The sequence below is a fragment of the Papaver somniferum genome, chromosome 7 (assembly GCF_003573695.1).
Source record: "Papaver somniferum cultivar HN1 chromosome 7, ASM357369v1, whole genome shotgun sequence".
Lineage (NCBI taxonomy): Eukaryota > Viridiplantae > Streptophyta > Magnoliopsida > Ranunculales > Papaveraceae > Papaver > Papaver somniferum.
The window spans coordinates 136881225-136908309 of record NC_039364.1 but is presented as its reverse complement, the minus strand read 5'-3'; the positions used below and the strand labels follow the sequence as shown (position 1 = coordinate 136908309).

Here is a 27085-nt window from a genome sequence, read left to right as displayed (position 1 = left end):
GATGGGAACCATGCCATTGATGCAAGAATCCACCAATTGTTGTTTGGTCACGTTTGGGTCGTGACAATCCAGCGCTTGAATTCTGAACCTTTTGACAAAATCATTTGGATGTTCATTGTTTCATTGGAACATCCTTCCTAAATCTGAGAAGGTAATTTGCTCAGACACAAAGAAGTACTTCTTGTAGAAAGTTGTAACCATGTCACACCAGTTGGAGATTTTGTTCGGTGCAATGATGTTGTACCATGTGTATACTCTTCCGGTAAGTGACTTCGAAAACTCTCTCAAACGGAGAACATGATTGTATGCGTGCTCGCCCAAGGATTCCAAAAATCGAGAGATATGTTCACGCGCATTATCGGTGCCGTCATACATGGAGAATTGAGGGAAAAAGTACCCCCTCAGAAGAGGGATTCTTTGTACTTCAGGAGGGTACGGGGGTTGATGCTGATGCATGCCTGCAGAATTATTTTTGTTTCGGTTTCGAAGGAGTCGTTCCAAATCTTCTCGTGTGACGAAATTGGATGGTTGATTCCTCTCCGCTGGAGCTCCTGACCGAGTATCTTCGTCTGTAAAAGTACGCCCTGCTGAGGTATCGGCGCCAGAGGTATTGAAGGTGTTTCTCATTGGCTCTGGTTGGCGTGATTCCTGTGGTAGCCGCTCCGTTAATGTCTTGAGGAAAACAAACACCTCCTTATGAGTCGAAACCATGTATGTCTGAGCTCTAGCAAAAAATTCTTGTCTTTCCATCAGATCAGCAATGGTAATATGGGATCGGCTTCCTATGGCTCCTCCAGTCTCTCGCTCTGATGGTGGAGTAGCAGTAGCTATGGTGACGGTTGGAGGTGTTATACTTGAAGAAACGTTGGGAGTAACAGTAGCGGCTCTGGCTCTGGTGATACGAGGAGTAACGCCTGAAGGAACACTTTCCGCGCCGCTGGTGTTGGCAGGTGACGTACTAATGCCACTGGAAGGAGCGCTAGTACCGAGGATGATTTCAGCACTAGTGCTCTCAGGGTTTGTTGCCAATCCGGACCTGAGTTCTACCATCTTGATATCAGGGTTGAAAAATGAAATTGGAAATTGATATTGTAACCGAGAGATTAATCCTCCCACTATGGTCGCTAATTGTTTGAGGGCGAAAACGGTTTCTGCTGGTTTTGGTAAATTCGTGTGTGTGGATGAGAAACGAGTCTAAACCTTAAACAATGTACTGCACGGGAGTACTTTTGATTCGAGAGATCAATCTGTACAATCATGGCCTAAACCAAGAAATGGCCATTCCAGGCTTGCTTCGGTCACAAAGTGAAGGATAAGGGTTAGTCTCAGGGAGGGAAGCGAAGAAAGTGTTGAGACCAGAATCGTTGATCCTAAAGGTGTGGTCGTTTATGACTTGTCTCAGAAAGTAGAACTGGCTAGCAGAATGGAAAGCTACCAGGTGATTTCTGGATACTATGTTGTTCTCCGACCGAGACTTGTTGTCTGGTGGAAATAGGTGAAACCTATTTATACAAGTTGTAATAAAACGTACCCTGGTCATAGGAAGTGGAAACGATTGAGTGGTGGAAGAGTGGAGTAACGTTTAATGTCAGGAATTATGCTTCCATAATGAAGGATCCGTTTACACCATTACTTCTTGCCATTACTAACCTCCCCGTTTTATGACACTTTCTTGTAAGGGGCGTATTGCACGCCGCACGCTGATGAGTATCCCCCAGCTTGTGACATGTTTGATGTTATCGAGTATTTTCGTGGAAAACGTGTAGCACTTTGCTACGTGTGGCGAGTTAAAATCAAGGGTTTTTCCGCAGGAAAATAGCATGTGATGCTATTACGCTCGTCTTGACTGGTCGCCTAAAACTTGCCACAAGTCTGTCATTTCGATGGCGAACTTCAATGGATGAGATCTCATCTCATGAGGAAGGGTATCCGTTGATTATGACTATCTTGTATTGGCGCCTGATAATGGCGCAATGGCGTTTTGGTGTACGCCAGTGGCGATGCGGCATGGCTCGTGCATGCCAGTGGCACGGTGGTGCAAGTGGCGCCTGGCTTAGCCATGGCCACTAGATTTAGGCGGCTGGTCGCCTAAAACTTGCCACAAGCCTGCCAGCTCGGTGGCGAACTTGGGTGGCTGAGATCGCATTTCATGAGGAAGGATAGCCGTTGATTATGGCTACCTTCTATTGGCGCCTGATAATGGTACGGTGGCGCCTTTAGCGCACGCCAGTGGCATTGCGGCATGGCTGGCATAGTTCGTGCATGCCAATGGCGTGGTAGAATGGCTGACATGGTTTGTGCATGTCAGCAGCACGATGGTGCAAGTGGCGCCTGGCGTAGCCGTGGCCACTTGACTTAGGTGACTGGTCGCCTAAAAGTTGCCACAAGTCTGTCAGTTCGGTGGCAAACTTGGATGGCTGAGATTGCATATCATGAGAAAGGGTAGCCGTTGATCATGGCTACCGTCTGTTGGCGCTTGATAGTGGCACAATGGCGATTTTTGTGCATGCCAGTGGCATTTCGGCGTGGCTGGCATAGTTAGTGCATGCCAGTGGCACGGTGGAATGGCTGGCACAGTTTGTGCATGCCAGCGGCACGATGGTGTAAGTGGCGCCTGGCGTAGCCATGACCACTGAAATTTTGGCATGTTGGTGTTAGACTCAAACGTGTTGAGGCAACATCAGTTTCAATGGCCACATTGATCCCCATGTTCTGTGGAACATTGTTTGGCTCGGTTGGCGCGGCAACTTTGCCTAAATTAGGGTTTGGCATGTCGAAACCTTAATTAGCATATATGGCATATGCATTTGGCACGCCGTTTGGCATGTGTGCCTGACATGCTTGTTTTGGCATGTTTGGCATGTCGTTTGGCTAGCATGCTCGTTTTTGGCATGTTTGGCATGTCGTTAGCATGTTGGCACGTTTTTGGAAAGCCAACTTAGTATGGTGATCTCTTGACGCAATTTCCACCTATTTTAAGGTCGTGGCAGGTTTAGAGCAACCTGATTGGTCAATGAAAGTAGGGAGCCGGCCAAGCATGGGTGTGGATACCCTTTTGATGCGTGTGGCAGGTTTAATGCGACCTGATTGGTCGATGGGGAATATGGCCAGCAAGTATGGGCCCAGACACAACTCGTGGGAGTGTGGCAGGTTTAAAGTGACCTGATTGGTCGGCAAAGGAATATGGGCCGGTTGGGTAGCATGGGGCGTGGCCAAGTGGCGTCGGTTATCCTATAGCATGGCCACGCTTCCCTCGTTGTTGCTCCTACTCCGCGGCTCTATTTATTCTTTGCTTTCTGACTGAGTACTCATTACAAGGATCTTAATCTTGATACTTGGAAATTTGCGCTACTCTGCTGCGACTGAACACAAATCCGTCATGCCATACCAATTTTAAGATTTCTGCTGGGGAACTGAACACGGGAAAAGTATTCAGGGGTCTTACATTAGGGAATAATATAAGCAAGGCGTTGAGACTTATAGAGTATCTGTGATGGTTTCCACATGCGCCAGTCTGGATAAGTTTCATGTAAGTATATTGAATGGCTCAATAAACGTGCCTGAGGAGAGGTTGACACTCATGGCTCTGTTTCCTCACAGATTGACGGCACATCAGATGCAAGGTTTTACAAATTTATCCCTGAGCTAAAAACCACCATCAACACCAGTATAAATAATCTCAAACGGAAAATCAAAAAATTAAGGAAGAAAGCATCTTCAAGTATGTCTTATTCTCCTTGTAATTCTTTTGAGATTCATCCTGCTAATCCTCTTTGTGAGAAGGGAAACGATGATGAGCTACATGCTCTTTCTACAACTTGACCAGTTTTGTTGTGCATTCTCATTCCAACCTTATGAGGATGCACATAGATGTCAAGATACAACTCATCTTGACAAGAATGGTTGTTGTAATTCTTCGTTTGGTTCTGTAAAATTGATCCCTTATAAGTAGAATTTTACTCTATCCTTCTCTTCATAATGAAGCATAGTTGATCCATGAGAACTCTTGAGAAATCCATGACTTGTTAAAACACTGAACTCTTCAGTGCTCCTTCTTTTTGATCTAAATATCTTTGTCAAAGTCTTTATAAGACCCCTTTGCCTAGACGGTTTTTGAACCTGGTTCATAACTGTGATCGTTTGCATACTTGGCCTATTACCGACTTTTGTTCGTAAACTCTTAGGGTTTTCCTATATGTATCTCATACATACATATATGTATATATATCATGAAGTTTTTCTTGGTATGTACCAGTTCAGTAACGGAAATAGCCTTCTAATAAATAATGGTGCAAACTATGGAAGGGTGCAATAAGGAAGTTGAGAATGAAAGAAACAAGTTCGCTGAATTTTATGAGAACCCTGTTCTTATAAATTTCTATCATGCAATTTACCATGTATACAAACAACCATTTCAATTGTCACAACAACTGGTTGGAAATCTTCTTCAAGATTTTAAGGTCCTAAAAGATCAATTCGTGATCGCTCAAAAGAATCTCGAGTTCGTAAGGATCAAGCTGAAGGAAGCCAATGAGGAACTCGTTTGTGTTCGAAATCTTATAGCACGACTTGGATAGATGTGTTATTTAATTTTTATCTAGTAAATCTTCTTATGAAAATTATATTCTTGTTTTGTTTAGAAGAATAACTAGGGTTTGGAATAGCCATTATTGTGAGTACACATAGCTATGTCCATCGTTTTCATCTTCTTGTTTTTAGGTTTTTTTGTTTAAATTCTAAAAAATTGTTTTGGAAGATGATGATTGCAGTATTAATCTTTATGGTTTTATGTATTGCAATATGTTATGGAATATGTGTGTTTGCGTCCGTGAACTATTATTGTCCCATACGATGTCAAAAGTTATCTCGTTTAAATGTCAATATGCATGTCTTGATAAAAGAATGAATGAAATTTTGACAAACAAAAGTTAAGCCTATTATGTCAATTCTTTGATGGAAGATAGGTTAAAATCATTGTTTACAAGGATTATGTCTATTGTATTTCGTTATGCAAATAGTGATGGAAAATAGAATGAATCCTTGTATATTCCGCAGTATTGATCTTCCTTGATCCATATTTTATGTATATACGGTGTGGCTCCATAAGTCTTCTTGTGTGAGCATATCCAACTAAACTAATCATAGATTCGTTTGTGATTATTTTGGTTGTGTATTCCGATTAAATTAATCATAGGTTCCCTTATGGTTAATTTGATTGAGAATTTTTGGATAACAAAATCATTTTTGGTTTTCTGGTGTCCAAAGAAATCCCTTTTTTCTTGTAAAAATTAATCCCCACACCTCATGTGTGATAGTAGTTGGTTTGCTAGAGTCGATTCTCCTTTAACCTTAGGTTTCTTCTCGAGAACCTGTAGGTTAACGACTGAAAGACTTCATTGGGATTGTGAAGCCAGACGAAACTACTTTTCTTATAGTTGAGCGATCTGATCTTGCCATTTTCTATCGTATGAGTTCAATTGAATAATTGGCTTGAGATTATATCTCCGATAGGGGCAAGATAAAAAGAAATCACAAACATCTTCGTCTTTTGTGATTCCACAATATCTAGTTTCGCTACCATATGATTTAGATTATTGTGAGGTGATTGATAATACTAGGCCGTTCTTCGGGAATATAAGTCCGGGTTATCAATTAGTTCCCATTCACCTTGATTTATCAAAAGACGGAACAAAAACTCTTGGGTATTTCTGTGGGAGACAGATTTATTCAATTCTATAGACTTTTCTGTGTGAGACAGATTTGTCTATCAAATCTTCGACTTTGGGTCGTAGCAACTCTTAGTTGTGGGTGAGATCATCTAAGGGAATCAAGTAAGTCATATCCTGCTGGGATCAGAGACGTAAGGAGCGCAACTGTACCTTGAATAAGTGTGAGATTGATTAGGGTTCAACTACGGTCCAAACCAAAGTTAGTTTGTAGTAGGCTAGTGTCTGTAGCGGCTTAATATAGTTTGGTGTTCAATATGGACTAGGTCCCGGGGGTTTTCTGCATTTGCGGTTTCCTCGTTAACAAAATTTCTAATGTCTGTGTTATTTCTATTCCGCATTATATTTTGTTATATAATTGAAATATCACAGGTTGTGCGTTGTATCGATCAATTGTGACATCCAACCTTTGGTTGTTGATTGGAAATTGATTGATCCTTGGATATTGGTCTTTGGTACCATCCAAGTTATTATCCTTGTATTTGATAAAGACTCGCAGATTTCTATTTGCTTGAGTAAAGATCAAATCAAGTGAGAGAGATATTAACTCCTCGATATACTTTTCTCTAGATTGAGTCTGACTGTCTAGTTGATTCTCTTAAAAGTATATTGGAGTTAGTCCATAAAGACTGCTAATCGAAATATTTGGTGAGGTTTTTGTACCCCCGCATTTTCAAGTTTTATAAGCTAGAGTCGATTCTCCTTTAACCTTAGGTTTCTACCGAGACCCCGTAGGTTAACGCCTTGAAGACTTCATTGGGATTGTGAAGCCATACCCAACTATTTTCTTTGTAGTTGTGTGATCTGATTTTGTTGTTTCTATCGTATTGACTACAATTGTAAAATTGGCTCGAGATTAATATCTCCGATAGGCAAGATATAAAATTATCACAAACATTTTCGTCTCATCGTTTGTGATTCCATAATATCTTATTTCGCTAGTAGATTAAGATTATTACGAGGTGATTGATATTTCTAAGCTGTTCTTCGGGAATATAAGTCCGGTCTATCAATTGGTTCCTGTTCACCTTGATTTATCAAAATACGGAACAAAACTCGTAGGTATTTATGTAGGAGACAGATTTATCTATTCCTGTAGACTTTTCTGTGTAATACAGATTTGTTTATTAAAGTCTTCAACTTTGGGTCATAGCAACTCTTAGTTGTGGGTGATATCATCTAAGGGAATCAAGTGCGTAGTATCCTACTGGGATCAGATACGTAAGGAGCACAACTGTACCTTGGATCAGTGTGAGATAGATTGGGGTTCAACTACAGTCCAAACCGAAGTTAGTTTGTAGTAGGCTAGTATATGTAGCGGATTAATACAGTGTATGTTCAATCTGGACTAGGTCCCGGGGTTTTTCTGCATTTGCGGTTTCCTCGTTAACAAAACTTATGGTGTCTGTGTTATTTATTTTCCGCATTATATTTTTTTTATATAATTGAAATATCACAGGTTGTGTGTTGAATCGATCAATTGGTAAATCCAACCTTTGGTTGTTGATTGAAATTGATTGATCCTTAAACATTAGTCTTTGGTACCGTTCAAGTTAATTTCTCTTGTATTCAATTAGACTCGCAGATTTCTATTTGCTTGAGTAAGTATTGAATCGAGAAATTGATATATAACTCTTTAATATACTTTTTACTAAGGTTGAGTCTGACTGTCTAGTTGATTATCTTAAAAGTATATTGGAGTTAGTCCATATAGATTGCTAAGCAAAATATTGGGCGAGGTTGTTGTACCCTCACTTTTTTAATTGGTATCAGAGAAGGTAAACACATTTAAGACCTCATAAGTCTGTGTTTGTAGCAATCTGTCTCTGAGGACGAAATATTATCTCTTACTGTTGCGCACACCAAAATATCCTCTAGAGCTTTCAATTATGCCAAATGTCTCGGAATTACCTCAAAGGATAACTCCTTAGATGATTATTCCGAATCCCGAGGTAGAAAGGATTCTTTATCGAATTTCGATAACATTACCTCAAATGAGACATTTGACACTGTGTCGAAAACTGAAATGAATATCACCAGAATCTCAAAAAAATCGACCGTGGCTATTGTTTTTCATAATCATGCTCATCTTATTGATGAATTTGAGAAGTCTCTTGGTCGAGAACGGGAACTCTATAGTATAATTGAATCCTTATCCAACAATATCGAAAAACTTATTCAAGAAACTACTCTTGAGCGTGAAAAAATTAGTGTTCTTGAGAATATTGTTAAAGAAGACTCAATTAGAGAAAAACGTTTGATCGAGACGCATTCATCCGATCTAAACAGATTTCGTCTTGAAAAGGAGAAAATAGGTGCTTCCCTTATTCTAGCCCAAGAACAGTGCAAATCCTTGAAAAAGGAAAACTCTGTTTTAATGATAAATTCTTCTGTACCGATGATCAATTCTCAGACAGAATTACAGTACATGAAGAGATGTTCTCCAAAGGAAGTTTCTGCTAAGAACTTGCAATCTTCTAATAGGGCTATGAATTCAAAACAGGCTCCTGTAAATTTTTCTCCTCCACGAACCTGTTCCTTCTGTGGGAAAAAAGAATCATTATGTTTATCATTTTTTTCTAGAAAGAAACAGATTTCTGATCTTCAAAATCTATTTCATTTCACTGTCGACAGAGTAAACTCTCTAATAACCACCACAATGGATTTCATCCCTGCAGAAAAACAGGATTCTCATAAGATGGATTTAAATGATCACTCATCTCGAAATCCCCACAGGGATCGTGTTTCTCCGAATAGTGCAAAAATACACATTCTCGGCATTTATGAGAATAAGTATGGTAAATTTAAGTCCAAATGGTATAGACATGTCTCTTCTAATTCTCTGGAACCGGTTTCTAGAGGTCCTAGACTTAATCCTCAGAAAAATACTTTTGATGGATCATCTGACAAGGTTATGTTGAATTCTTATGGAATAAAAAATAATCGGAGGGAGATAAGGAATACCAGGTTCAAACCTTCAGATAGAATTTACAACTCATCTCAATACTTATAGTGAGATTACATCTCACTTGACTTCCTAATTGTATGCATTCTTATTTTTATATCTAACTTGAGAGATGCAAGAATGATTTTTGGGAGATACTCAAGTCAACTGTAGTTTTTCATCTGTATTGTGTTTGACTAACTTGTTTTCCTTTCTTTTAATGTGAAAGTAGAGTATATTGACTCCTTGTTGCTATGCATCTCACTTTTATGCTCTGATTTACTTTTTAGTTATTGAGTCATGATGAGTGGGGTATATAAAAACAGAGGTATTTTATTCTTTTTGAAACTCTTTTGTTCTGTTATTTTCAACCACTCCACGAACGCCTGTGTCTCTCTTGGGAGTTTAGGGTTTCCACAACAAGGGTTTCACTCTCTTGCTTGAAAACATATATATCTTATATTATTTTACCTTCACTAATTAAAAAAAAAAGGTATGGAAAACTCCTCAATACCTCAAGAAGTTGTATATCTTGAGATGGAAGAAGACTCTAAAGGATGCGACTCTATTCAAGACTTGTCTTGAAAAGGATGATGAAAATGAAAAAGTACAACTCCTTGATGTGATTTGTAGATAGTGGTAAAAGTGGTTCGATTCTCAGACTTGCGAAGGATATTAATTAGACTTAAATTCTAATATTAGAATAGAAAACTCACTAAAATTTATAGCAAACTCAATCAAAATTGATATCAATATTAAAAGAACACCGAGGCTAAGTTTCCACTATTTTCCAAGTTCAAATTGATTTAATCCAATATTTATATTCATGCAATTTTTTCGTTCAATTTGATTCTAAACTATTGCAACAAGTAGATTCTCAAAATAACAAGTGTAAATCCGAAGCATAGAACATCAAAAACCTAGGTCCAAGCATGCTCTATCAAAAGAAATAACAATTGCTTAACAAGAATCATTCAAACAATTTTCACTCAAGGCAAAACAATCATAAAAATAATTGCGATAAATAAATAAATAAGAATATACCACTTTTTGTTGGAAAAATAGCTTCATCTATCGCATCAGCAATGGGGTTTAGCTCCTCATATTAACCATGTTCTAAAAATATGTTTTCATAGCTCAAAAGTGTACAAGGAGGTGAAAAATTGATAACACAGCCGATTCGCAACAGTTTGAAGCTGTTGCAGAATCTCTGTTACAAAGAGGAAACAATAGCTAAAGACCTAATGCAATTACTGTTGATAAACGATAGATGGGTTCTGCTATTGAATAGCGATAGTGTTCTGCGACAGATACTTGTGCGTCAATGTTCTTCGTGTTCTTCCTCTTCATCAGCAGCAGCAGAATATTGTATTTTTCCTGCAACTCGATCTCTGGAGCTCTATGGTGTTCTAAACTTCTCCTAAGGTTTCGTAAGTCTTCTATGAGCTATCCCAACTCCTTTTATAGCCCACATGTCGATTTAATCTCCAAGAAATCTCCTTTTTCTTTTTTCCAAAGTTACGGGTTTTATCTATTCTTTCCATATTCATACGCGGCTTCAAACACTCCCTGTTTTGCTTCTCACGCGTCTTCCAAACCAAATCCAACGTCCCAGACTCTCTCAAAGATAGTCTTAACTTCAACAGAGAATCCTATTTCCTTATCTACCTGTATCTTTCCCGGAATAATCTAAAATTTACCGAGAGTATATGCAACTCTCTGTTTTGATGCAAATCGATAACTACTCATCTTTTCTCAAATATGGCCGCCTTACCTTCCCTGTTTAATCAAAATAGGTTCCTACCAATCCAACCCGACAACCAAATCCGAATATAACTCCACCTTCTACCGAATCAGGATGTCCGTGATAGTTCCTCTCCGTTATGCTCCAACACGATCATGCTGCCAATTATGGTCGATCAAAACACCCTTACCATCTCCATTATACTCTAGCAGGATCATCCCAACAATAATCTGCCCTTGAATCTCTTTAAATATCGCTTGAATCTCGAACCCTAATCTACAGGTGTGATGGTTCATTTTCCCACCAAAGCTGATAATTCAAATGTAGAAGATGGTCGGCCCCTATCCGGAGTAGGGGTGCGATTAGCAGCTGCCTGGAAATGGGATTCCCTTAGTAATTATGTTACCCCTTATCCAAAGTGAGGGTCCGAATATCAAATGTCCTCCCATGAACGCAAAAAACACTTTTCGAGCCAATTTCGCCGCAAAATCTTATTTTTCCAAAAACACCTACAAAGACATAAAAAGCCAAAATAAATACAAAATCGAGCACTAACAATATACATAATTGAGAACAAAATAGACATATAAACGTGTCTATCAATTACCCCCAAACTTATTATTTGCTAGTCCTCGAGCAGATCAAATTTAGAAAATAAAATCCTAACTCACTGTCGCAGGCAACGTCAATTGCATTTAGGGTATGCAATAAGCCTTTAAACCCCTAGGTGTCTCTAGTGGCGGAGTGTTGTCTCCGGAGGGCTTACCAGAGGTATACCCACAAAACCTTTATACTCCAGACCCTAGATATCTACACAAGACATTGGAAGGTACTAAAGAATCTCCTTGGTTGGCATACTTATTGACTACAGGAGGAAGTACCCTGATGCGAAATTCCAATTGTTGTACACGAGTTCACACTCAAGCATACTAAAAATTCATATAAAGTGACAGATCTCTACTCAGATAATCGCACTATGGAAATCAATATCCGGAGTCAAAACTAATCACATGGATAGATCGAGAAGATGGATATAGAGAAAAACATAGATGGTTTTGATGTTTACTAGGTGAACGGTGTTTCTCATATCTGTCTGAAGGCCTCCGCCAAAATGCACCTATCCTAATGGACTGAGATACTAGTCTGACTAATGTCAACACACTGGCATATACAAGGGTACCAGTGGTCGATAATCCTAACTCTAGGTCAACACAACAGGCATATACAAGGGTTCCAGTGGTCGACTTTATTGAATTTATTCCAGTTGGTCTGATGGTCTGGTCTCAATTTCTCTTTCTTTTTTTTCAACTTTTTTTTTTTTTTGTATCTCAATCACTCTAATTCACCCTAGCATTGGTAACAACTTGAATCGTGAGCCCCACCTAATCACTTAGAGAAACATAGTTTAAAAACAAAACAAAATAAAAACAGAAGTGAAAAGGACTCAACGAGATATGGTGAAACTATCATGTTATTTCTAACACCTGAGCTCTGTGCTTTTATGAATAGACTCTTTAGATGTTGCCATCTAGTCAGATTGGTTCCTCAACTCCTACAACCAAAATGCTTCCATCCACTTAGATTGGTTAGTGCCATCCTTAAAATAAATTTCTAGGCTCTGGAGTTTATTTATTGCAACAAAAAGGTAACAAAAAGTTCTACCCCACCCCCAAACTTAAATCTAACATTGTCCTCAATGTTTCTAATTAAAGAACAGTACCAAAAATATAAGTAACATGAGGAAATAGTAAAGAGAGAAGTCGGAAAGATAGTACCTGGGTGAAGTTAACCAAAACCTAAAAAATATATACAACATACAAAATCGCCTCGATGGTCAATCAAGGTAAACAGGGTCCTCCAGAGGGACCTCCTCAACATCACCTGTAGGAAAAGGCTCTAAAAAGGGCTTCAATCGCTGACCGTTAACCTTCGAAGAACTACTACCATCTGGTGTCTCAATCTCAACAGGCCATGAGAAAAAACAGTACGGACCACAAAAGGACCGGTCCACCGAGAGCGCAACTTCCCGGGGAATAGATGCAAACGAGTGTCATACAGAAGAACTTTTTGACCTGGAGAAAATGACTTTCGTAAAATATTTATCATGCACAAGTTTCATTTTGTTCTTATACTCCTTAGCACTATCGTATGCATCTCTACGAATCTCGTCCAACTCATTGAGCTGGAGCTTTCTTTGAGCTCCTGCCTTGTCAAGTGAAAAGTTTAAGTTCTTAATAGCCCAATAGGCTCGATGCTCTAACTCAAAGGCAGGTGACATGCCTTTCCAAACACTAAACGATAAGGTGACATTCCAATGGGTGTCTTAAACGCAGTACGGTAAGCCCATAAGGCATCAGTAAGCCTCGACGACCAGTCTTTCCTATTTGGATTAACTTTTCTCTAGAATACGTTTAATTTCCCTATTGGAAACCTCTACCTGACCACTAGTCTGAGGGTGATATGGGGTTGCTACTTTATGGGTAATACCGTATTGTTTCATTAAAAGAGCAAACGGTCTATTACAAAAGTGTGAACCTCCATCACTAATTATAGCTCGCGGCGTACCAAAACGTGTAAGTATATTCTCTTTCAAAAACTGGACTACGACCCTGTGGTCATTCGTTTTACACGGAACCGCCTCAACCCACTTAGACACATAGTCTACAACGACAAGTATGTAAAGATAACCAAACGAAATAGGAAATGGACCCATAAAATCAATGCCCCACACATCAAAGACCTCAATCACTAAAATAGGGTTCAAAGGCATCATATTTCTACGGGAAATGGTTCCTAACTTCTGGCAACGCTCACAAGAAACACAATGACTATGGGAATCTTTAAACAACGAAGGCCAGTAAAATCCACACTGCAAAATCTTAGCAGCAGTCTTCTTAGCACTAAAATGACCCCCACATGCATGTTCATGACAAAAGGAGATAATACTAGACTGGTCACTCTCAGATACACATCTCCTAATAATCTGGTCCGGACAATACTTAAACAGATAAGGATCGTCCCAAAAGAAATGCTTAACCTCGGCTAAAAACCTAGAACGATCTTGCTTACCCCAATGTTGAGGCATTCGACCAGTAACAAGATAATTCACTATATTTGCATACCAAGGTGATTGGGAAACAGAGAACAATTGTTCATCAGGAAAACTATCCCTTATAGGAAGGGAATTATTAGGGGAACTAACAACTAGCCTAGACAAGTGGTCTGCTACCACATTCTCTGCACCCTTTTTGTCTCTAATGTCTGGACAAAATTCTTGTAACAAAAGGATCCATCTAATCAATCTAGGTTTGGTATCCTTCAGAAAAGGTATTTCAAAGCATGATCAGTATAGATTACGATCTTAGAACCTAATAAATAGGATCTAAACTTATCCAAGGCAAACACGATGGCTAGCAATTCCTTCTCGGTAGTTGTATAGTTCATTTGGGAATCATTCAGAGTTTGCTAGCATAGTAAATCACATGGAGTAATTTGTTTTCTCGCTGACCTAGCACAACGCCTATAGCATAATCTGAAGCATCACACATGATTCAAAGGGTAGGTTCCAGTTAGGTGCCTGGACTATCGGGGCAGTAGTGAGTAAAGTTTAAGCTTATCAAAATCCTTTAAGAAGCATCATCAAAGACAAACTTAACATCTTTGCAAGCAAATTGCAAAGAGGTCTAGAAATCAAGCTAAAATCCTTAATGAATCGACGGTAAAAACCTGCATGCCCTAAGAATGACCTAATATCTTTTACGGTTTTTGGGACCTGTAGAGTCTTAATAAGGTCAATTTTGGCTTTGTCTACCTCTATACCTTTGAAGAAACGATGTGCCCTAAGACAATTCCTGATTCAACCATGAAATGGCATTTTTCCCAATTAAGCACTAAATTCTTTTCCTTACACCTAGTCAACACTAATGTCAAATGATGCAAGCACTCATCAAAAGATGAACCAAACACTGAAAAATCATCCATAAAGACCTCTAAAAACCGTTCTACCATATCAGAAAATATGCTCATCATACAACGCTGAAAAGTCGCAGGGGCATTACATAACCCGAAAGGCATGCGTCTATACGCAAAGGTACCAAAGGGACAGGTAAAAGTGGTTTTCTCTTGGTCTTCTGGGGAATAACGATCTGATTATAACCGGAGTAGCCATCTAAGAAGCAATAGTGACTATGTCCAGCTAATCGCTCTAGCATTTGGTCGATAAAAGGAAGGGAAAGTGATCCTTCCTTGTGACCTTGTTCAATTTCCTATAGTCAATACACACACGCCATCCCGTGGTCACTCGGGTTGGGATTAATTCATTATTATCATTCTGGACTACAGTGATACCTGATTTCTTGGGGACAACCTGAACAGGGCTGACCCACTTACTGTCTGAAATTGGGTAAATAATACCCGCATCTAACAACTTAAGCACCTCTTTTTGAACTACCTCTTTCATGTTAGGGTTCAGTCGACGTTGCATCTCCCTAGAAGGTTTGGAGTCTTCCTCTAAATGAATCTGATGCATACACACAGTAGGATTTATACCCTTAATGTATGTTATAGTCCACCCTAAAGCTTCCTTATTGTCTTGAAGTACATTTACTAGCCTACTTTCCTGATCACTATCCAAATCGGAAGCTACAATCACAGGTAAAGTCTCATATGGGCCTAAAACACATACTTTAGAGTATCGGGTAGTGGTTTAAGGTCCAACTTCGGGGGCTTTTCTAAAGAAGAAATTAGGGTAGTCTCAGAAACTGGTAATGGTTCGAACCTAGCTTTCCATCTATCAGTGTCTAACATGGGGGTAGAATCTAATAGAGCATTCACTTGTTCAATAGTGCTATCGTCGTCAAAATATAAACCAAAATGGGATAGACAACTTTCGAATGGGTCTTCAGACAAAATGTTTGGTAATGACTCCTGAACTAAGGCTTCTATCATGTTCACCTATTCAACACATGTGTCATCTAGCTCATGAGGTAGCTTACTGACATTAAAAATGTTCATCTCCATAGTCATATTACCAAAAGATAAACTCATCACACCATTTCGACAGTTAATGATCGCATTAGACGTAGCTAAAAATGGGCGACCTAAAATCACAGGTATCTGGTTCTCTAGGTCAGGGACAGGTTGGGTATCTAGGACCACGAAATCCACTGGATAAATAAACTTGTCGACCTCAATAAGAACATCCTCGATAACACCTCGAGGGATTTTAACAGACCTATCAGCTAACTGCAGTGTCATCTGAGTAGGTTTCATTTCACCAAGTCCTATCTGTAAGTATACATGGAATGGTAGTAAGTTCACACTGGCTCCTAAGTCAAGTAAAGATTTTTTTACCTGGAAGTTACCTATTGTGCAAGCAATGGTAGGAGAACCTGGGTCTTTATACTTTGGAGTTGTGGTGTTCTGAATGATTGAACTTACATGACTAGCTAAAAAGGCTTTCTTATGGACGCTAAGTTTTTTCTTTCGCGTACACATATCCTTAAGGAACTTGGTATAAGCAGGAATTTGCCTAATTGCATAAAATAAAGGAAGGTTTACGGTAACTTGCTTAAAAACCTCCACTATGTCATTAAAGTTCGATTCCTTCTTTGTTGGTACTAATAGCTGAGGAAATGGGGCTCTAGGCATAGAATCAGACCTCTCAGGAACTGAGTTGGCATCATCAGAAATTTTATCAGTTTCCTTAGATAGTGGTCCTGAGGGGTGGACTACAGTATGTTCACTATCGGGCATGGTTATCTGATTGTCTACTATTGTACCACTCCTAAGGGTTCTAATAGCATTCAATTGATTCGATGGTTTTGTACCTACTTCATGAACTCCTCTAGGACTGGGATTAGTCTGACTAGGGAACCTACCATTATCTCTCTCTCTTAAGGTCTTAGCTATTTGGCCGACTTGAAGTTCTAACTTAGCAAGGCTCTGAGCATTAGTTTGAAAATTCTGCTTGGTTTCCTGTTGAAAACTAACATGGATCTCTTCTAACATTTCCTGAGTTTTTGCTAACATCTTAATAGATTCCTCTAAGCTAGTCGTTTTATTTTTTTGGCCTGATGTATTCCTAGTGTAGCCAAAACCTGGGGGAGCATTAGAATTATTAGACTGACCCTGACTCTGGCCCTTAGACCATGAAAAGTTCGGATGGTTTCTCCAACCAGGATTATAGGTTTCTGAATATGGGTCAAACTTCTGACGATTATCAAACCTAGTATTATTATATAGATCATTGACTTGCTCTTCATTATTATGGCCTTCCCAAAAAGGCTCCAATCTACCACTAGTGTTACCCACTTCTAAAGCTTCTAACCTTTTTGCTATGGCAGCAATTTTGGCATCTGATTCACAACCTCCTTTTACCCTATTAACGTTTCCTCTACTAAGAAGAATTGTTTTCTGGGGTCCCCTACTACTTTCCCATTGTTGGGTTTTTTCGGCGACTTCATGCAAATATGTCATCGCGTCATCAACTGTTTGGTTCTCAAATCCACTAGTACACATAGATTCTACTGTGGTTGTGGTGGGATAATCTAAACCCTCATAAAGGATCTGAACTAACCTAACCTTCTCTAAACCATGATGAGGACATTGAGCTAATAAATCATTGAACCTTTCCAAATACCTATACAAAGTTTCTCCCTCCTGTTGAGAAAACGTGCAGATTTGCGTCCTAATAGATGATGTTTTGTGCCTAGGGAAAAACTTGTTCAAAAAGGCAGATGTAAGTTGTTCATACGTTTCGATTGACCCGGAAGCCAAACTATATAGCCACGATTTAGCTTTATCTTTCAGGGAAAAGGGGAATAACCTAAGTTTCAAAGCATCATCATCTAAGTTTCTAATCCTGAGGGTACTACAAATTTCCTCAAAGTCCCTAACATGGAAATAGGGGTTTTCATTTTCTTTCCCTAAAAAGATTTGGAGCAGCTGTAAGGTCCCAGATTTAAGTTCATAAGTTGCTTCCATCTCAGCTAACCTGATACATGAGAGACGAGTAGTCCTAGTTGGATTCAACAAAGCTTTCAAAGTTGCCATTTCTGGCGCTATCGGAGCAACATGGATTCTCTCCTCAGTCAAAGGACGTTCAAAAACAGACTCTTCAAAAGTCGGACTCTCTATATTAAGGTAATCGAGACGCTTCGAACTACTAGGTTTCTCTTTAACAAATCTACCTAGTGCGTCTCTTTTACATTCAGGCATACAACATAATTTTCTAAATTGGAAGGGTAAGCAAACACAGATCAAGGCCGACTCAACCAAATCAAACCTATTGATTTCTAGCAAACAAAAAGCATGATGGCTCCACTTAGATTTTTTCTAGACCAGCTTTTAATCCTTCGAACGGGAATTCGTTAGAATTTAAGCAAACCCCTCTGGAATCAATCCGAGTTAACGTAAGTTGAATAGAGGCGAGGGAAGCTCGGTGGAGCTTTGATACCCAAGGCCTCACCGGTATTACAAGGCGGTGCAGTCACGCATTCAACTTATAGAAACTGTCAAGAACTTCGAAGTATGCTTAAAAGAGTAACCAATATTTTTCGAATGACTTTCCTGTTAAGCTCGTTACCCTATCGGTCTCGTTCTATTCAAAATTTTAGGCTTAGGTTCGCGTAGGTTACGTGTTCCTAAAGCGGGCAAGAAGATAACGGTGATGAAATCCGAACCCTTATCTTGTATGGCCAGACCTTGCCCTTTACTAGAAAAATAAATGTCCGTATTCAGTCCTCAACATATATGCATACAAAGGAGTTCAGTAACTCGCTGATAGGGGATTCGCGAGTGTTTAGAATCTTACCTCCCGTTCCAGACGGGGGATGAATCGGTTGTAGTCGACTCGGGCCACTGACTCCGATGTCAAGTATCTGAACCCAAGGTGCAGAGACAATATCGTAATTGTCCTCCTTCTCTGCAAACAGTTTATATTTAAAGTACCCTTCCGTAGGGTAATAAAAAAAAATGTCCCAAAGTCCAAAAAGAAAAGAAAAATTACAAAAATAATAAACCCTAATACAGTTTTTTTTTTCTAAAAGAAAATAAACAAACCCTAAACTAAAATTGTCTTCTTTTCTGTTCTTTTTGCTTTAATATTTAGCTCCAAGTCTTTAAGAAATCACCAAACTCTTTGGCTCAATTTTATTTATGATCCAGAACCTGTAGACACAAGATAAATACCCAAAAACATAAAAAAGAACAAAAATAATAATAAAAAAAATAAATCTAAAACCCTAAAAAGAAGTCCGCGTCGGCGGCGCCAAAAGTTGATGTGATTTGTAGATAGTGGTAAAAGTGGTTTGATTCTGAGACTTGCGAAGGATATTAATTAGACTTAAATTCTAATATTAAAATAGAAAACTCACTAAAAATTATAGCAAACTCAATCAAAGTTGATATCAATATTAAAAGAACGCTGAGGCTAAGATTCCACTATTTTCCAAGTTCAAAGTGATTTAATCCAATATTTATATTCATGCAATTTTTTCATTCAATTTGATTCTAAACTATTGCAACAAGTAGATTCTCAAAATAACAAGTGTAAATCCGAAGCATAGAACATCAAAAACCTAGGTCCAAGCATGCTCTATCAAAAGAAATAACAATTGCTTAACAAGAATCATTCAAACAATTTTCACTCAAGGCAAAACAATTATCAAAATAATTGCGATAAATAAATAAATAAGAATATACCACTTTTTGTTGGAAAAATAGCTTCCTCTATCGCATCAGCAATGGGGTTTAGCTCCTCATATTAACCATGTTCTAAAAATATGTTTTCATAGCTCAAAAGTGTACAAGGAGGTGAAAAATTGATAACACAGCCGATTCACAACAGTGTGAAGGTGTTGCAGAATCTCTGTTACAAAGAGGAAACAGTAGCTAAAGACCTAATGCAATTACTGTTGATAAACGATAGATGGGTTCTGCTGTTGAATAGCGATAGTGTTCTGCGACAGATACCTGTGCGTCAATGTTCTTCGTGTTCTTCCTCTTCATCAGCAGCATCAGAATATTGTATTTTTCCTGCAACTTGATCTCTGGAGCTCTATGGTGTTCTAAACTTCTCCTAAGGTTTCGTAAGTCTTCTATGAGCTATCCCAACTCCTTTTATAGCCCACATGTCGATTTAATCTCCAAGAAATCTCCTTTTTCTTTTTTCCAAAGTTACGGGTTTTATCTATTCTTTCCATATTCATACGCGGCTTCAAACACTCCCTGTTTTGCTTCTCACGTGTCTTCCAAACCAAATCCAACGTCCCAGACTCTCTCAAAGATAGTCTTAACTTCAACATAGAATCCTATTTCCTTATCTACCTGTATCTTTCCCGGAATAATCTAAATTACCGAGAATATATGCAACTCTCTGTTTTGATGCAAATCGATAACTACTCATCTTTTCTCAAATCTGGCCGCCTTACCTTCCCTGTTTAATCAAAATAGGTTCCTACCAATCCAACCCGACAACCAAATCCGAATGTAACTCCAGCTTCTACCGAATCAGGATGTCCGTGATAGTTCCTCTCCGTTCTGCTCCAACACGATCATGCTGCCAATTATGGTCGATCAAAACACCCTTACCATCTCCATTATACTCTAGCAGGATCATCCCAACAATAATCTGCCCTTGAATCTCTTTAAATATCGCTTGAATCTCGAACCCTAATCTACAGGTGTGATGGTTCATTTTCCCGCCAAAACTGATAATTCAAATGTAGAAGATGGTCTCCCCCTATCCAGAGTAGGGGTGCGATTAGCAGCTGTCTGGAAATGGGATGCCCCTTAGTAATTAGGTTACCCCTTATCCAAAGTGAGGGTCTGAATAGCAAATGTCCTCTCATGAACGCAAAAAACACTTTTCGAGCCAATTTCGCCGCAAAAACTTATTTTTCTAGAAACACCTACAAAGACATAAAAAGCCAAAATAAATACAAAATCGAGCGCTAACAATATACATAATTGAGAACAAAATAGACATATAAATGTGTCTATCACTCCTGGGTTGGAGAATCTGTCAAGGATTTAATTCTTTTTCAGAATTACTCTTGGGTCAAGTTGTGTTCATACGGGTACCCGAGTTACTGTTAAGAATCAATTTTGGAAACCCTAAAAATTAACTTCCCTAAGAAACCATATAAATACCAAACTCTGAGTCACGTACGCATACTATGGGTTATTTTGTGGATTGTCAAGAATGTCTTCCTCCTTATCTCCACATTCTGGTGGTTTTTCGAGAGGCTTTCTTGATAAAGGTATTGGTTTTGAGTCCAAATGGAGGAAGAAAAGAACTCTAGTAGAAGATGATCATCCTAATGCCTCATGTTACTATCCCTATACACATCATGATATTGAGAAGGAGGATATGGTCTCTGCCGAAGTTGTTCATGATTTTCTTAAATACTTTGAGGAAGCAAAACTGCAACTCGTGATACTTTGAAAGTCTTGATGTGTTAAGAACTGAGTTGGAAAAGGTTACTTCTAAACTTGGTCTCATAAAGACACATGTTAAAGATATTCTCAATGAGGATATCTTCTCTGAAGATGCAGTGGATGCTGTCAATCACAAGCTCAAAGACCTCAAGGCTCGTGAGGATTCCGAAACGTCTATTTGATTTCAGTTCGTGTTCGGCTTTGGCTTAGGAGACTGTCTTTGATCACTAGCTTGTTGATTTTATTTTTCCTAAGAAAACTTCTTATGATAATTTTATTATTGTGTTTTTAAAAAGAATAACTAGAGTTTGGAATGGACATTATTGTGATTACACATAGCTATGTCCAACGATTTTCATCTTTAATGTTTTTAGATTTATTTGTTTAAATTCTAAAGTTTATTTGGAAGATGATTTTGCAGTAATAGTCTTTATGGTTTTATATATTTCAACTTGTTATGGGATATGTGTGCTTGCGTCCGTGAAATATGATTGTCCCATACTTGGTCAAAAGTTAAGTCTTTCATATGTCGATATGCAAGTATTGATAAGGGATCGAATGAACTTTTGACAAACAAAAGTTAAACCTTTTATGTCATTATGCAAATATTGATAGAAGAAATGATGAGCTTTTGTTTACAAATATTAAGTTTATTGTATGTCATTATGCAAATAGTGATGAAAGATAGAATAAATCTTTTTTTATTCCGCAATATTGATCTTCCCTGATCCATATTTTTTTATGTATATACTGTGCGGCTCCGTAAGTTCTCTTATGTTGAGCATTTCCGATTAAATTAATCATAAGTGCTCTTGCGGTTAATTTAATTGAGTTTTTGGATACAAATTCATGTTTCATGTGATTTGTTATGTCCAAAGAAATCCTTCTTTTCTTGTGAAAGTAAGGTCGCTCTTGTTGTTCTTTCGTGAATGACATTTTATGGGGGAGAGTTCTTAATTGAACTTGCTTAATTGCAAAATCTTTGTTGGGAGTGCGGTTGTGGAATATTATAGGGGTTACCTTGTATCTTTATAAACTCCTTGATGAATGCATTTAGTTTCGGCTATATGATTGCATCTAAAAAGTTGATATGTACTTTCTTTTGGTCATGAAGTATCTCTATGGAAATTTCATTAGGATCGCACTAGTTTTCATACCTTTGCCAATCTTACTGACAAAAAGGGAGAGAATTAATGTGTAGTTCACACTACAAATACATATGGTTTTAGGATCATTATGTAAGGGGGAGTGGTTTTCATGTGAGATGAAGTATTGACTAAGGGGTAGTGCTACATATCACCATAATATTGTTGTCGAAGTTGTGATACAATTGAACTTTGATGTCGTGTAATAATACTATGATACTGTTTAACAATGGTTGAGAGATTTTGTTTTCTCATTGTTATGGCTACGGATCTTCAACAACGATGATGTTGATTTGAATATATTTGGAATCATTGGAATACTTGGAAGTGACGAAGATTTCGAGTAATGCTGAAGAACCAAGGAGATCATGCATGTGGAAGAGAAGCTGCAAAGTTTATTTATTTTGTATTCCATATGTATTGATAATTTTGTCACTAAAATTGACAAAGGGGTTGATTGTTAGAGCGACGTTCGGTCGAACTCGCAAGCGTTGCTATCTCAAGCTTGTTTGTCAAGTTTAGTTGCCAAAACTAAAAGTCTTGATTTCTAGTCTACTTATAGCTAAGTCTCAGACTAGGATAGAAAGTGTAGTTGAGATCTAGACTCCACGACGATCATCATGCAAAGACGAAGAACTACTCAAGGAACTGTGGAACTTTATCGACTAAAAGGTATGTGGAGACTTGAACTTATCTATCACTTAAAAGTATATCTATTTTATATCCTATCTTGAGACAAAAGTCGTATTGCAATATAGACTTCGATTATATACATTTGCTATTTCAAGCCGAGTTTATCTCGCTTATCTATTTCTCGAAAGATGTGTTGGTAAGCTTTCGCTTTGGCCAAGTTCATATTTACAACTGATGAAAGTCATGTTGATTATTTCAATATCTTAAAAATTCCTTTGATGAAAAATAGTGTGTGAATAACCTCTATTTAACATCCTCTAAGAATGTTTCAATGATTGAAATGAGAGTTTATAATATATAATCTTGAATGGATATAAACATTGTATGTGAACTCATACTTGTGTAAGTCCAAAATCCTTGAACTAAAGTATGCGTACTTTACTGGTTCAGGAAGTCCAGAAGCTAAGTCCGCGTACCCGTACGCGTAGTTACGGAAGTTCACATCCCGTGAATTTCTGCTGGAGTTTATGAACTGAAAAAAAACTCAAACCAGGTACTTAGGTATGCGTACCGGTATGCATACTTGAGTGGATTATTTTCTAAAAGCAGTTTATTCGTGAACTAAGACATATATAAACTAAGGAATGCATATTTGCAAACCATGGCTATAATATTCATGAATCGATTCGAGTGAATCAAAATCATTTTTTCTTCGATTATGTCTTATATACTTCTATGAGATCTAAGCAATTGAACAACTCTCTAACTAGTTCTTTTGAGTCATTTGAACTAGTTATGGTGAAGACGAATAAGGTTGATATGAAAGTGCTCATATGGCTAGCCATTTGTAGTTGGCTCAAGATTAATTTCTTTGTAGTTGCGTGATCTGATCTTGTTGTTTCTATCGTATTGAGTATAATTGTAAAATTGGCTCAAGATTAGTTTCTCCAATAGGAAATATATAAAAGTAGTCACAAACATCTTCGTCTCATCGTTTGTGATTCCACAATAACTTGTTTCGCTAGTCGAATAAGAATATTGTGAGGTGATTGATATTTCTAGGATGTCCATAAGGAATATAAGTCAGGTATATCAATTGGTTCATGTTCACCTTGATTTATCAAAAGACGGAACAAAACTCGTAGATATTTCTGTGGGAGACAGATTTATCTATTCCTGTAGACTTTTTTGTGTGATACAAATTTTTTTATTAAAGTCTTCGACTTTGGGTCGTAGCAACTCTTAGTTGTGGGTGAGATCAGCTAAGGGAATCAAGTGCGTAGTATCCTGCTGGGATCAGAGGCGTAAGGAGCGCAACTGTACCTTTGATCAGTGTTAGATTGATTGGGGTTCAACTACAGTCCAGACCGAAGTTAGTTTGTAGTAGGCTAGTGTTTGTAGCGGCTTAATACAGTGTGTATTCAATCTGGACTAGGTCCCGCGGTTTTTTTGCATTTGCAGTTTCCTCGTTAACAAAACTTCTGGTGTCTGTGTTATTTCTTTTCCGCATTATATTTTTTTTATATAATTGAAATATCACAGGTTGTGCGTTGAATCGATCAATTGGTAAATCCAACCTTTGTTGTTGATTGAAATTGATTGATCCTTAAACATTGGTCTTTGGTACCGTTCAAGTTAATTTCTATTGTATTCAAGTTTATCAATCTGTATGGACTAAATCCAATACAAATTAATTCTCTTAAAAGTATATTGGGGTCAGTCCATACAGATTATTAAGATTGAGTCTGACTGTCTAGTTAATTCTCTTAAAAGTATATTGGAGTTAGTCCATACAGATTGCTAAACTTGAACAGTCCACGTGTGCGGGATGCCACAGTTCAGACCACCTAGTGGATAGTTGTCCAGACCTACATGCATTTCAAGAGTTTAAACTTGAACATGCCCATGTCCTGTATCATAAGCAAGAGAACAACCCTTATTCTCAGATCTACAACCCAGGGTGGAGGAATCACCCTAACTTTTCATGGCCTAAAGGGCTCGTACAAGGGGGTACAATGAGTAATAACCAGGGATACTCATATCCTAGAAACCCCCAAGTGCAATCACACACTCAGTACCCTGCAGAGAAAAATCCTAGCTTTGAAGATAGTGTTGGTCTGTTGACCCAAAATCTTTTACAACTTCAAAAGACCACAGACCAACGTTTCACAAGCCTAGAACTTAAAGTGGGTCAAATATGTGATGCACTAAATGAGAGACAAGAGGGTAAACTCCCTAGTCAACCTTAACAAATCCAGAAAAGTGCATTTCAGGAAAGCACGTCAGCTTGCAATGAGTCTTCACATAATCAAGTGATTGCTGTCACTACTCTTCATAGTGGTAAGGTTGTTGATAACAACGTAGGTGTACTATAGTCTATCGAGTCTAAATTAGACTCACCGGTACATACAACTCCACAGAAAACAACCGTGGTGGAAAAGGAATCTGAGCATGATAGTGACTATAAGAATTCCACCGATGTTAATGTCCCTGCACCATCTAATGTGCATGTCGCCCCATTCCCTCAGAGGTTGACTCAACAAAAAGGAGGTACCCACTACAATGAGATGTTGGAAATGTTTAAACGTGTAAACATTAACATTCCATTTCTCGAAGCAATCAGGCAGATACCTACCTATGCTAAATTTTTGAAACACCTATGCACAGAAAAACGCAAACATCATGTGCACAAGCGTGCTTTTCTCATTGAGCAGGTAAGTTCAGTTATTCAAAGCAAAACTCCACCTAAGTTTAAAGACCCAGGTAGTCCAACTATCACATGCATTATAGGTGACCATACGGTCGATAGGGCTTTGCTTGACTTAGGTGCTAGTGTGAACTTACTGCCATATTCTGTATATGTGCAGTTAGGTCTTGGGGAGCTGAAACCCACTCTTGTTACGCTAAAATTAGCGGACAGATCTGTCAAAATACCTCGTGGTATTGTTGAAGATGTGTTAATCAAGGTGGATAAATTTTATTTTCATGCGGACTTAATTGTTCTAGATACTCAACCTGTACAAAACCCAGACTGCCACATTCCTGTCATTCTAGGACGTCCTTTTCTGGAGATATCCAATGCTATCATAAATTATCGTAATGGAGTGTTGAACTTGTCATTTGGGAACATGACTGTGGAATTAAATATTTTCCGGATTAGCCAACAGCATATGGATTTTTATGATAATGAATTGCATGAGATTAATATGATTGAGAGTCTGATCCAAGACTCATTGCCTGACATCTTATTTGTGGACCCTTTGCAAGCATGTTTATATAACTTCGACTTAGATCTTTTTGATTCTGAATACATTAGTGAGGTTCACTCTTTGCTTGAATCTGTGCCACCCATGGATATTGCTAAATGGCAGACTGCAGTGAAACCACTTCCACTCTCTGATTCTGAATCTTACCCGATTCCTATCGAACCACCTAAGCTTGGTTTGAAACCATTGCCTGATACTTTGAAATATGCTTTCTTAGGTACTTCTGATACCTTGTGAAAAGGAGAGGGTACCCAAATATACCTCCAGCTAAAACTTTTCCTACCTATAAGTCATTTTTCCGAAAGTGATTGTCTATGGACTGAGTCGAGACAATACAACTAATCAGTTCAAACTTCGTGTGATCGTCTATGGATACGAGATCGAGACAATACAACAACGAAGTATGTTTACTTGATATAAAGGTTCGGACTTAACCAAACACAATCGGATTGCTTATCAAGTAAATAGGAATTAACGTTTGTGTAATTTAATTTAATTATAATAAAACAATTATAATGCAGAAAATAAAAGTAAATGACACAGCAAGATTTTGTTAACGAGGAAACCGCAAATGCAGAAAAACCCCGGGACCTAGTCCAGAATTGAATACTTTTAGGATTAAGCCGCTACACAAAATTACACTTAACTTCGTATAATTGAGACAAAGTAACTAACCCTATAGTTCACCTATCTCCGTCTGTATTCCCATGCCTCCGACTTATGAATAAGTCATGTACTTGGAACAATCCCTTTGGTTCGTATTCCAAACAGTAAAGGAACAAGAAATCTGTTTGGTATCAACTCAATTCAACCAAGTGATATGAGTCGGACAAAGGATCTTCCGTTTATCTTAACATAAACTCCTTCGTCGGGTCTATATCGATATTATGTTCAATCACCCAAAGGTAATCGATTAAGATTAAGCCAACAACACCTTTAATCCGAAGAACCTTGTTGATGCCGATCTACCCAATTAATCAATCCAATCTACCACAAGGATAAACCGATTATTAGTTGGACCCTCTTTTACCCAAACAAGTATTGTGCACACCAAAGATTATAAAACCCAAGTCAGATCTTCAATATCTTCTTTTTCTTCGAATCTTCTTAAATCTTCAATAAAAACCTGCATACAATCACTTGAATCTCTTGTGATCAATCACGCACAGAACAGAGTCTGGTAACAA

At 38.2% G+C, this 27085-nt stretch overlaps 1 protein-coding gene and 1 pseudogene across 1 annotated transcript; both read left to right on the top strand.

Annotated features, from left to right (window-relative positions):
• The first annotated feature begins 17003 nt into the window (after positions 1-17003).
• Positions 17004-17103, top strand: LOC113300777 (annotated as a pseudogene).
• Positions 17104-24843: 7740 nt separating this feature from the next.
• LOC113295288 lies at positions 24844-26135 on the top strand. The gene is made up of 3 exons (XM_026543635.1): positions 24844-24858; positions 25008-25346; positions 25500-26135. Exons 1-3 carry the CDS (start codon positions 24844-24846, stop codon positions 26133-26135), a joined length of 990 nt encoding a protein of 329 aa, XP_026399420.1.
• The last annotated feature ends 950 nt before the right edge of the window (positions 26136-27085 follow it).

Excerpts from the sequence above, each read along its gene's own strand:
- LOC113295288 (XM_026543635.1), top strand. Across the intron at positions 25,347-25,499 it reads GTGCTTTTCTCATTGAGCAG|TTAGGTCTTGGGGAGCTGAA; the intron begins GTAAGTTCAGTT and ends GTATATGTGCAG.